General features: G+C 45.3%; 1 protein-coding gene across 1 annotated transcript in view; it reads left to right on the forward strand.

The window, feature by feature from the left end:
- The window catches only part of ANKRD13D (ankyrin repeat domain 13D), a 159,573-nt gene that overhangs the window by 14,013 nt on the left and 132,347 nt on the right, over nt 1-13,213 (forward strand). The window contains exon 2 of the mRNA XM_078657785.1: nt 12,277-12,412. Within this exon, the coding sequence (XP_078513911.1) occupies nt 12,277-12,412 (136 nt within the window). The remainder of the gene's footprint in view (nt 1-12,276; nt 12,413-13,213) is intronic.

The following is a 13,213-nucleotide window of genomic DNA, read 5'->3' on the forward strand; positions in this document are numbered from 1 at the left end:
GATGCTGCTGCCACAGACACAAGTCTGACCTCCTGCTGCTGGGAGTCCTTACAGCGAGGGAGGCTTGGACAATAGGTTTCCTGTCTTGGGAGGTGCTAGCACCACCCCAGACAGGCCATAGTGTATTGGGGCCGGGAGGGCTGAATGAAATGAGACACTGGCTGGGGCACACAAGGTGTCCCATGCATAGCCCGGTTCAAACCAGTTGCTGGGGCACTCCAGCCCCAGCTCTGGCGCGAAAGGGGAGAGGAGTTGGCCTAACAGCTAGGGCGCTCGACCTCGGACCTGGGGATCTGGGTTCGAGTCTCGGTAACGACGCCAAAACCTCCTGTGATTCTGGGCAAATCACTTAATCTCCCCGTGCCTCAAATGAATGTGTGTCCGTCCTCATGTAATGTAACTGGTGCTATGTGAAGCGCTCTGATACCTGATTCGGTTCGGGTCTAGTTCGCGCTATATAAAACTCTGCAAAAAAAAAAAAAAAAGAAACTGGACAAAGGGAAAGGGGTGTAACCACCCCCTTCGCTGGTCCCACCCAAAGGAGGGACCTAGCAGGTAATCCAGCCCACCAGATTAGTATATAGGTAGGAGCTGAGTCTAGAGACTTTAGATTTATCCTGAACTGAAACTTGAAATGAAACTCTGGACCTTCGACGATCTCCTTCACAGAAGACGACTGAAGAATCTCTCTTGTGGTCAAGGAGTGACCACCCTGCACAAGCAGGCACCATCAAGCGATCAACGGTTTGCTCTTTCGACGCTCCTGCCGGAGCCCGAGCACAGAGCTTGAAAAGACCCGGACTTCCAGACATCCAACAGCCCGATCCACAGTCACAGCAGAGCTGAGACCCGTGGAGGCGACGAGAGACGTGGGACCGGCCATCTTGGAAAGCTAGCGAATTGCTTTCCGTGCAACTTCTGAGGCACCTTCGAAGTTGTGCATTGGGGATTGAGAAGCCCCAGCCCCAGGCACCAACTGCACCGAAGATCAGCCCTCCACACTCCACGAGTTCTGCGTGGGGCCCTTCTGCATTTTCCTGCTCGACGCGTCTGTCTGGTCACTTGCCCGTTGGCTAGTGGCCTCTGTGATGACGAAACTTTCGATTTACACCGCTGGTCTGGTTGCTCCAGACTGGCCCTTGCTCCCCTGAAAAGGAGCAGCCCATCAGACCTTGCTGGTCTGATTAAGAAGCCATCTTCCTTTTCTGCGTGGGTTGCCTTTGCCAAGGCTTGTTAACTCCAATCCGGAAGCCGACAGCGAGATCCTTCGTGGGACAGTCTGTGCCCAGCTCCTGGTCGTCGTCGACACCTCCTGGTCCACGTGGCTGCAGAGACAAGCTTCGCAACATCACCTGATCGCATCCCGGCATCGCCTGGTTCCTTCCTGGTTCCATCCTGGTCACTGGCTAGTGACCCAGACTCTGTCCCCTCTGCTTTCAGGTACTCTTCATTCTCGATCAGCCCTTGGATCCTACCGGACACTTCTCTCCTGGTCGCCTGCAGCATCTTTCTCCAAGGCTCCATAGGAATCCGCGACGAAACCCGACACACTTTGACACCTGTGCACCCACTTCCTGTGGGTGAGGTAAAGCGAGTATTTAGGTACTCCTGTGGGTATTGACTATCCTAGTGTCCTAGTTTCAAGTAGCTTTCCCCTAGTCCATCAGGAAGTGTCCTAAAAGAACTAGTTTCCAATTCTTTCGTTCCCATTCTAACTCTATGGTAACTTGCGTGCGTGTAAAGACACTGCACGCGTATCCCGCGGGCCTCCTGCTCCCTATCCTTTGGTAGTACAGTGTAGCCCCAGCGATTCTCCAGGCCCTAGGCCTTTCCTTTGTTCGTGACGTGGTTCTTATACCACTATTTTAGTATATGGTTCGAAGTGCCCCTAGGGCATTACTGTATTTTGTGCAACTCATTGTATTTTAATTAAGTATCTTATGTGCTGGTGCCTCTGACCTCCTAAAGAGTTCAGAGGATTGTGTTAGAAATAAATAAATATATATTTTGATATACAGCCTGTGTGGTGTCCTTTCACTTGCTATGAAAGGGATTGCATATGGTAAAACAGCTGGCTTCACATGCCCTCTTGAGTTTAGCCTAAGACTGCTTTGTCCATGCTACCACTAGGATAGCTGGTCTATAAGGTTTACTTTACAACCATCACCATAAGGGTTGTTTGGACTGGTGCAAGGTGCTCACTAGAATAGTGAACACCATATACCAGGCCAACTTCTCACAAAGATAGAGATACTTCTTTTATCAAAACTGGCACTGTACAGGATGCCATTTGTAATTATTTAGCGATTTTGTTTTAATTTTTTTTCACAGTGCAGACAAGTACAGTGTCATCAGCCACGCTACGTGTACTACGTGAAGTTCAAAGTATACTACGTGAAGCTACGTGTAGTGCTGCTACGCAAACTACGCCCATTCCTAGTTAATACCCATTAGCACGTTAACTGTACAAGTATTTGCTGGTTCATGATTTGATAATCCGTCTTTAGGTAGTCTAGTTGGCCAACACAGTTGTTAAACTATCCCAATTTATTTCCATTTTTAGATTTGTATTTTCAGTGGTTATTTGTTCAACTTTAATTAAGTTATTACAACAAGGGACAAACTTTTCCCCTCCCTCACCATTCTTTGTTGTTTTGTGCATTGGGATATTTAAGCAAAGAGCATTCTCCTTCTGGATTCTGTGAGAAGCAACAAGTGGAGCTCGTGCTCTTAGTAATATTGTGCACTTAAAGCCTTTGTTTTATGGCTGACCTTGCATGCATCCTAGAGTATGGCGTCTAGAATGCTTATTACATTGAATAGGACTTCTCTGTTTATAGGTGTAGTTTTGCATATGTTCCTAAGCCTTCAGAAAGAAGGCTCACATTTGGTTTAACATATTGCACCAGAAATATATGTAACATTTTATTAATTGGCCGGATGGCACTGGACTCTTTCTGACAGGCCCCTCAGTTTTGTAGTACAGTTTGGTATTTTGGCTCTGTTAAAAGCAGCCCTGTTTCTACCCACTCTGACAGGCATAAACCCAGATCAACCTGTCTTTGACACACCAATGGTGCATCATTTGTGTGGACACTGAGCCGACGACTCTTGTAGACGTGTGAGGAGGCTACAAACATCCTATGCTGCTTGAAAGCAATGGAGATTTGGGCAGGAATCTCTGCACAAAGTATAAGCTACTACAAACTTGGATTACAGTCTAATGCCACCCTGTGTAACCAATCCCTTCAGTAAAGTTAATGATCCTCGTGGTGATGAGATTAATCTCAGTCTATCCTCCCCCTCACCATTACCAGGCTTAAGTGCACGTAAGATCACCTGAATCCTGGCCAAGGAGTGTGTGCTGATTTATTCATGCTTTTACTGGTGGCCATGGGCAAGCAACCAAAAGGGCTTGATGCTGGTAATTGACGGTCTAGCTCGGGTAGTAGGTGTGGTCAGGTAGCAGCGGTGCCTGGAGGCCTGCGAAGCCCTGTGCAGTGAATGCCAATGTTTCAGCGATTTGGGGATCCGGTGGTCAAGTGTCCTCTCCTGCCGGTCTCCATGTGGATTAAGTGAGAGCTAGCCAGCTGGTTTGGGCCGCACTGAGTGCAGGTATCTGTTGACCTCACTGATGGGAAGGTCAGACATGATTCCTCATCGGGGTCCGATAGGCCAGTAAACGTAGAGGGAGGCCTGCCAGGCTGTACTCCTCTTCAAAGCAGCGCTTTAGGCAATAATAACAATATGAGTATTATTATGAGTATTACCATTATTCATGGCACTGATATTATTAGTATCTTTATTATTCATGTTTAGTGATCACAGGAGAGGGCAAACAGTACTTGTCAACCCCACACTTTTGGCCAAAAGCAATCGCGAGGTCAAACCCATTTCAACCATTCACTGATATTTTTTTATCCGGTTAGAGATTAACCCCTTCCACGCTCATGACGAGCTGGGCTCGTCATGCAGTAGCCTCCTCGCACGCTCATGACGAGCCCAGCTCGTCATGAACCTATGAGGATCACGAAATCCCAGCACAGCAGGGGAATTCCCATAGCATCCAAGAGGTTAAGAAAAGTTTTGTGAGTCCAAACCGGACCCAGAAAGGGGAAAGAAAGAAAGCAGAGAGACAGAGCACCAAAAATACAAAGCAAAATCAATTTTAAAAGGCACAGGAAAACACCATGCCCAACTTGACCCGTTTGCTGTACCCTTGTCATTGTCGTAGAGTCCAGCAGCCAAGCCTGCAGAACCTGAGCAGCACACATCACAGTTCAGTGTCTCCTGGTAGGACAGGGGTCTTGAGATTGGGAGTGGCCTCAAAGGTGTGGACGGGGGGCAGCAGACTCTAACCAAAAGAAGCCTTATGCTAATAACCGTTCTTCGCTTTAGGGAGAAAAATAGCAACAGTGAGCCGCTCTGTAATGGGCCATCACTAACATCTTTTGTCATTTATATCCTGGCTGGGAGTGTATGTCAAAAGGGGAAAGGACTCAAAATATTCTACAAATCCCCCCACCCCCATTTTAATAATCGCACTGTGGATACTTTTACACATTAGTAAGGCCTGCCTGACCAGAATAGTAGACATAGCAATCATGTTTGATTGCATTTTTAAAATGGTAAGAGACCTTAACTGCAATGTTTAAATAAGTCTAGATGTATTTAAACATTGCCAATTTAATAGAATTGTGAAAAATTATGATGGGGTCCGATAAATTGTATTTTTTCCCACGAGGGGTAGAGCACGACATTAACATTTTTGAAGACCTCTGTGGTAGATTATCCAGAAAGGATTTCGCAGATTCTACCTAGAGAACACAAAACTGCTTTCCACCGTATTTCACCTTCAGAGGCCACCAGTTTTTTCACCTCCAGTTCCTTTCTGTTTTCTAAGGGCCCTTTTTCTTTCTGGTGTATCCAGAAGCAAGTTAGAAAACAAGCATTGGCATAGCCAATAGGTCTCGCCTTTGGGACCTTATAAGTGTTTAGTTATCCAGCACAATATCCTTGGTGCAACAACATCAACTGTTGCATGGCTAAACACTTACAAGTTACCAAAGGCGAGACCTATTGGCTATGCCAATGCTTGTTTTGTGTCGGATGGCTTATATTTCACCCTCCGAAAATTAGACAGGGGAGGAAGAAGGTGGGAGAGATAGGAAGACAGGTGGAATTTACACGAATGCCATATAAAAGGATAAATAATGAGAAAATGAAAGAAGCCGGGTTGTCAATAAAATGAGACCCTTTTGGTATTTGACAACCTTGCATTCGGCAGTGCAGATGGCGGTCTCCTAAAAAATATCTGAAGCTCTGCACTTTACTGTTTTTGTTCAAATTCAAAATCATTACCTACAAACGTAACACCACCAGCAAATATGTATATCAACAGAGTACAAGTTAAAAAAAACTCCTTTCTAGTTGCACAATACCCCTATGTAAATAAAAATACAGAAAGATATGTGTTATTGCGGTGCCATTTGTTGGGACGCTGCCATCGTTGCGCCCCACACATGCTCTTTTGGCAGCTGAGCTGCTCACGTGCAATGGTGGATCATTTTGTGGGCATGTGGAAACAGATGTGTAGAAATCTGCCCTTGTGTCAAAATATATTGTTTTTATACCGAACCTTTGCAGTATTTATTATTATTAAAAACATTTGTAACGCGCTCTATCACCATTGGTTTCTTGGCGCTGATAGACAAATGGGTTGGACCGAAAGCAGGAGGTTTAGTCAAATGCAGCTTGGAAGAGCAGAGTTTTTAGAAGTCTGCGAAAGCAGTCAAGCTTTGGACAGAGACGAAGGGGAAGGGGAAGGGAGTTCCAAGTGGAGGGGGCCAGGACGGAGAAGCTCAGACCACCGTGCTTTTTCCTTTTAAATCTAGGCACCACGAGGAGGTTTGATGAGGCTGAGCGAAGGGCTCTCGTAGGGATGTGACGGGTCAGAGCCGAAGAGATGAAAACGGGCGCTGCATCAGATAGGGCTTTGAAGGTGGTACATGCCAATTTAAAGGTGCAGCGTTTGGATACCGGGAGCCAGTGTAGGCTACGAAGGAGGGGAGTGACATGTTGGTGCTTAGGCTGGTGGAAGATCAGGCGGGCGGCCTGATTCTGCACCAGCTGCAGCCGTTGAAGATGGCAAGCTGGAATCCCTGCATAAAGAATATTGGCGTAATCGAGCCTGGAGGTGATAAGCGCAATGACCACTTGGGTCAGGGCTTCTTTACTGAAATACCTGCTAATCTTGCGGATCCGCCTGAGGCGGAAGAAACAGGCAGATGTGACAGCGTTGATCTGGGGTCGCATTGACAGGTCCTCAGAAATAATCACCCCCAGGCTTTTGACAGAGCTCACGGGAGAGGGTGCTAGCCCCAAGGGAGTTGGCCAGAACGTAGAGTTCCAGGGATGATTGGGGCCTCCTACCAGGACGAGCTCAGTTTTTGTGGGGTTCAGCTTTAAGTGGCTGTGGTGCATCCACTCCGCGATGGTCAACATGGTGGTCTGAAAATTAGTGCGGGAAGAAGGGAGGGAATCTATGGGGAAAATTAACTGAAGATCATCAGCGTAATTGAATATTGTGACCGGGGAGTTACGGAGGGAAGCTAATAAAGGTTGAAGGTACAAATTAAAAAGGAGAGGAGAAAGTGCTGAGCCCTGAGGGACTCCGCAAGGAAGGGAAGTGTAAGAAGCAGAGAAAGAGGATAAGTGGACAGACTGAGAGCATTGATGGAGAAAAGATCTGAGCCAGTCCAGGGCCACACCCTGAATGCCAGCGTTGTGGACACGGTCGATCAAAAGAGTGTGATCGACCGTGTCGAATTTATGCTCTTGGATAGCTGTTATTATGACAAATTTTAAGATGCTTAATTTACTAACCTAAGCAAATAGAAGCCTAAACCGGTCTTGCCAAGATTCAGACGCGCGACCACCACTCTGCCTCAAGTCTCAGTTGCGAGCATTTAACCCAGTGAGCACTCCTGCAGGCCATGACGTATACCTTTACACACGCGTGTGGGCACACTTTCACAGTCTGGCAGTGTTTTGCGAGATTGCCTGAATATAAGAGACACCACCTGCAAAAACCGTCCATCCAAGCCACAAACCAGACCCACAAGCAGCCCAAAAAAGCCCACACACTGATCTGTCGGACCATCCCTTTTGGCAGTACCAGATTGCCACATAGGCCACCCGGCCTCTAAAAACGGTGTCCGAGTGTATTCTCCAGTAGAAACACAAAACCTTTAATTGGAAGAAAATAAACCCCTCGGTTGCGTGCACAAAAATAATCAAACTTTACTTTATTAAAGTTATTTTAAAAAAGTGAATCCTCGTGACCCCCATACCGCCACACACCTACACAAACACATCGTCTTTGGAAACAAGAGTTCGATTTTATAAACAAGTACGTAGCGACCAGCACCAACTGACTTGTCTCAGGGCCCACACAGATAACGCGCTCTTGAAATCCCATAGAACGGTAGGTACCTTCTTCTCGAGCTCGCAAGGATGAAAGGCTGCGCCGGGTCTGACAAGATTCGGTTCCATGAGCTGCAGGGCCCTAGGCTGAAGGTCACGGCCTGACCTCTTATTGAGACAGTGCAAACATTAAAATACATCGATATCCGACTAAGGTTGTGTGAGGTGTAAACAATAAACTCTATTCAAGTCTGCCTAGGGGTCTAAGAATTTAAACAATTAAATTCCAATATGGATTTCGGGTTTAGATTGCAATATCCATTTACTTTCCTTTAAGCAGAAGGAATGTCTCTTCCCATTCAATAGTATTATCCTAGAGTATAGCCATCATCTATTTACGTTCATTCACTTAACTCTGCGTAAGATGCGCCTTCTCCACGTAAAAGCCACGCACTCAGTGTTAATTAAAACAAGGAGGCACTGCTCGCTTCTGCAGGCAAAATGCAGTGGGATGCGAGGAATGCAGCTGAGGGGGAGGGGTGGGGACAGTGCGGCCGAGAGCACACACAGCGTTTCCCTTGCGGGAGCGAGTAGGGGCACATCTGTTTTTGCAAGTTATTTACAAACCGATGATTTCAAAGCTCGCTCCTGCAAGGGAATTACCAAACGTGCACGCTTTGCCATTGAAAACAATGCAAATTGTGCACGTTTTTTGCCCAAAAAGTGAATAGATTCCTAAAGGTCTCCTCCTATGAAGCGCATGTAATCTGCGTAGGCGAGACCTAAAAAGCAGGTCGTACTACTTTGTTTTGACTTCAGTTCCCATTACTCTCTCCCCTGGCTCAGCTATTTCATGTAGTTTGGAAGGGAGGTGCGAGGCCGGCTGCCCATCCGCCGCATGGGGTCCTCGCCAGAGTCTGTTCGCCCAGAGGGCATCTTGCCTTTCTCCCCAAATAGAGCTTCAGTATATATGGGGCTGGAGCTCCCAAGATACTAAGAAGGGCGTCTAGCCTCATACTGTGCAATTGTTCAATTCTCACCTCTAGTTTGATGATCCCTTCCGTCACCACGACTTTAAAGGATGTCAGTTTTTTAACGTCAGCATCTGTCTTTGGAACAACACTCCAGTCTCTGGATTCTCAGCTGTGTTCTGATCAGATCTACACCCTTTCCAAATCCTTCACCTTATTCGAAGGTCCTACCAGGTCCCCCTCGAAAGTATTCTTTAAAATTGTTAGTTTTATGGCCTGCTGATACACCAGGGTGTTAGTAGAGCTGAAAGTACTGTTTCTCCTACTGTAAGTCCATCCATGGCTTAGCCTAATACCACACCTGAATAGGAGGTGCCCTTGGGTGATTTAAAAATCTGGAAAGAAAAAGTGCTTAGTGGATGCCACACAGCCCAGGCAGAAAGGCCATCTTGGGCCCCAGCTGGCTCTGCCCCTGTGCATTCATCTTTCAGGTAGATCGCTCACACATGCATATGAGCAGGTGGATCATGTTGAACGCTAGACAGTGGTGTACAGCTCAAAGGGCTGTCCAGTTTATAGAACTCTGTACGGCCAGGTGAAAAGCAGGGTAAGGGAGTCTGGTGGGAGGAATGGGCAGAGTATTTTACAAAACCGAACTAGGAATATGTCTACAGGTTTGTGTCTGTGAGGCCTGCTGAAGAAAGAAGCATTATGTTGAACTTGGAGGAATGGCCAGGTTGGACATTGTCAATCCAGCACCACCAGGACCCCACTGTCATCACACACGCGCACGCACGCTCGCTCGCTCACTCACTCTCTCTGACTGAACAGGCGTTTTCACAAGACCGTGCCTGCATGCCCGTGTTTACACAGACCCATGTATAATTAAGCATTGGTACAGATGATGTATCTTGTCTTTAGTACTTACTGGCTTTGCCAATGCTTTTTAGCGATGCTGAACAGCATCCAGTTTTAGTGTAAGCAATGGTTTTTGACAATGCTGTTTTAGTATCAGCCAAAAAGAAAGGGCGCAATGATGCAGTTGTGTCATTCAGTAGGCACTTGCAGGTGTCACCAGACACTCTGTTTGTATTATTTTTTTATTGACCGATCTAAAATGGCTGACATCACTTGGATCGATTAATTAAAATAAAAAATTGTAAGTGCAAAAGTACTTTTGTGGAGGACCTGCATTCATGTTCTGCCTGATCCTCCAGAAATCAATATAAAAAAAACTTGGGGAGGGAGGCAGTGTGGTAAGGCAACGAAGGAGCCAGCAGTGTGGTAAGGCAACGAAGGAGCCATCCACTGGTAAGCAATCTGGTGTGTGTGTTTTTTTTTTATTCATGGTAAGCTCGCAATAGGCCCTGTCTAGTAGGTGGACCAAAAAGGCCTGTGCCCTTGACTATAATCACTGGATCCACTGTCAGTCACCACATAGCTTGCTTTGGGAAGATAGTAGCCATTCTTGCTGAAACGGGGGTGAATAGTTTGGGGCCCCCATGACACAGAGGCTAGCTCTGACGTCTCAAAATGGTAATGAATGGGAGCAGCTCCAGTTTGCTCGCATGAATGTCGAGTTGCCGAGAAGGCTTCAGAAGGGCCTGGCAGCACAACTTGTCCAAAGCCAAGCAGGGGATGCTCATCACAACTGAGGACGTGTGTTTTCTTAAATATTCATATCCTTCTCTGAATGGTGTTGATTCTGCTGGACCGAATGCTGTCTTTTAGCTGCAAACATCCAACAGGGATGCATAAGGGGGTGTATGAGCAGCAGTGCTCCATGGTGGGCGCCTCGTATGTTTTACTAAATACCAGTGACAATATAATAGATTGCTCCTCCTTTTTCAACAAAACATGGAATGTTGAACTTTAAATGTATTTTTATATGATGTTTGCTAAATCTACATATGTATCATGCCATTGGCTGTGACCTCAAAGGCATCACTGAATGTAACAAGGTCTTTGAAAGTTACAAGCTGTGAGAGGTTCAGGTTGTTACATTTCCATAATTCTTCACAGACATTGATAAGCTATTTATAAACATACCAAAAGGGCAAGATGTGGAGTACCTGAACAGGACACTATCTGGCCCCTGGAAGCTGTGATGCAGATTAGCATGACTAGAATGAAGGTGCCTGCTTAGTGACTTGGGGAGACCTCGTTCAATGTTTGGTGGGCCAGTGCCCTAACGGCTGGGAAGACTGCCCGCCTACGGCGCCACTTTATTCTGTTTTTCTGTTTTTTGCCAGGGCAGCTCCCTCCTCTACTTCAGAAGTCTCTTTGGTGAAATCTAAACCTGGTCTTTCGATCATTGCATGGGAGAAGACCTTTCAGCTATTAGTTTATTTTCTCCAAAAACCAGCCCCATTTGGGGCCTTGTTTTCATAAATTAAAACAACCCAGTGTCCCCAACACTTTTGGAGTTTTTCTTTTACTTTGTCGTGGACATTGTTCAATGTTCCTGTACGGTACTGCTGTGGTGTACGTGGCAGGGCTGGACAGGAAGGTCAAATCCTGGACTGAGGTAGATTCGCATCAGTGGTCTCCCAGTCCAGGTTGTCAGATATCCAGAGCCCTTCCTTGTTTATGGAATTCCGAGAAAATGCATCTTTCCATCATTGGTAAAAGAAGCCCTCAAAGCTCCACTGTTGATGCCTGCCCAGCTAGATGAAGGATGCGATGCTTATAGATCTCTTTCCCTAGTTACTGAAGAACATTTCCAGTAATGCTCATGGGGTAGGTTTGTGGGAATAAATTGATGTTCATTTATGCAGGGTCGATCTGGCTTTATTCCCAATAAAAGTAACATCCAGAACCTTATGAGCTGCTTTTAATCCTGGGTGAAACAAATGCAAAAGCAATGGATTACACAGTCGGTCATGGAAAAGTGCTCCACTGATTACAGCTCACATACATGTCACAGGACAGCTCTGGCATTATACGAGTATTATAATGGATACGATTGATGTATGTGCAAACCCCAGCTGTAGTCTAAACTGCAGGTTCCAACACCAGAGTCCGCTGTCCACACTTCTGTTTGACTTAAAGGTGGTGTAAGTAGCATCTGATAGAGGTTTGCACATTCTGTGTTGGAGGTACCTGGAATGGCAGAAGTAATTTCACTTTACACTAATAATGTCTGGAATCTGTGGGCGATATTTCTGCAGATATTGGAAACTATAGACTAGTATTTATGGTGGTCTAGTTTGATAGTAATTAATAAATGTCAGTCCTATGCCCTCCTAAGAGAAGTTGAGCTTATCAACTGACCAAGCTATCATGAAGTCTGTGTTTTGACTCCCTTCAATATTTTGATATAAAAGACTGGCGGTAAGCATGATCAAGGACGATAGGATGTGGATGACTATCAACCTATGCAGGTCAAAGGAGGACTTGGGTCTTATGGAGACAACAACGGGCAGTATTTACGGGCTCTTATAGCATCACATGCCATCTTACTACAGAGAAACATAAACCCTAACACGGTTAAAAAAAAATGGTGACCATCTCTGTGAACGGAGTGATTATTGTGACCTCAACAAGCTTAAGCAGGCCAACCAGCTAGCTGCATTACGGTGCATCGTGTATGACGGTACATCTGCAACCGAAGCAATTATGATTTACAAAGATTCAGATGTACTGACATCACATTCAGACCATATAAAATGTGTCCTAGAGGTGCGCCATCACGTCTGTATTTCTGCTCCTCTTTTTAGTTGACATTAGGACTTTGAATGATTTCAGAGGCGAAGCAGAGGAGGTCTGTGTGGGACAGAGAGACTCTGGATACATAATTATTCTGAGATGGTGGATAAATGTCTGTGTGAGACCAGGATCCGGGATCCCTTTAACACTACTCTCCTTATTACCCCCATAGCACGATATAGAGCTGGTCGATCCCAGAGGACGCACTCCCTTGCACCTGGCTGTGTCACTGGGAAACTTGGAATCAGCCCGGACACTGCTGCGGTTCAACGCTAAAGTCAGCCATGAGAACAGCAATGGCTGGTCAGGTAGGTGGCTCCGCTGCAGGCTTGACAGTTGACATTTCTGGTAAAAATTAACTGTTTGATTTTTTTTTTCTTTTTTTTTCTTTTTTCTTTTCTTTATGGAGCGCCTTCCTACAGAATAACCATTGAAGCTTCTGGGTTGTACCGGGAGATCTAGGAGTTATAAAGAATCAATCAAGAGTTAATCTCTTGACAATGCAATTTCTTGCAAAAGTACAGCGTCTTTATCGAATGTAGATTCTTTTAGTGCTGCAGATGTAGTTGCAGCAGGGTCGACTCGTGAAGCTGTTTCTTGCACCGCAACAGGTCTCGATAATGGTAGTAAAGCTGGAGATTCAGCAGTCTCATGAATCGGGCTGACCTCTTCTTGGGTTGAATCCAAAATTGGAAAAGGATCTGCTACGCTTCCTTGGCAGATTTTACTTCTTGGGACTTTACATTGCAGGTAGTTGTTTCAGTACTTTGCATCACAGTATTTGATTTTCAGCTACGTACTTTTTTTATTTTTTATTATTGTTCAGTCATTTTAAATGTTTATGTTTAAGCGTGTGTGTGTGTATGTGTGTGTGTGTGTGTGTGTGTGTGTGTATGTATGTATGTGTGTGTGTATATATATATATATATATATATATATATATATATATATATATATATATATATATATATATATATATTTGGTTAAATATATACATAAACATTTGCACACATGAGGAAAGGTACATTTTGAATTTATTTAAAAATTAAGGTTTTTGTTAATTTGTAATTAATTACTTTAAGTAAACCAATTAGTACATAACTACATTT

The sequence above is a fragment of the Lissotriton helveticus genome, chromosome 1_1 (genome assembly GCF_964261635.1).
Source record: "Lissotriton helveticus chromosome 1_1, aLisHel1.1, whole genome shotgun sequence".
Classification (NCBI taxonomy): domain Eukaryota; kingdom Metazoa; phylum Chordata; class Amphibia; order Caudata; family Salamandridae; genus Lissotriton; species Lissotriton helveticus.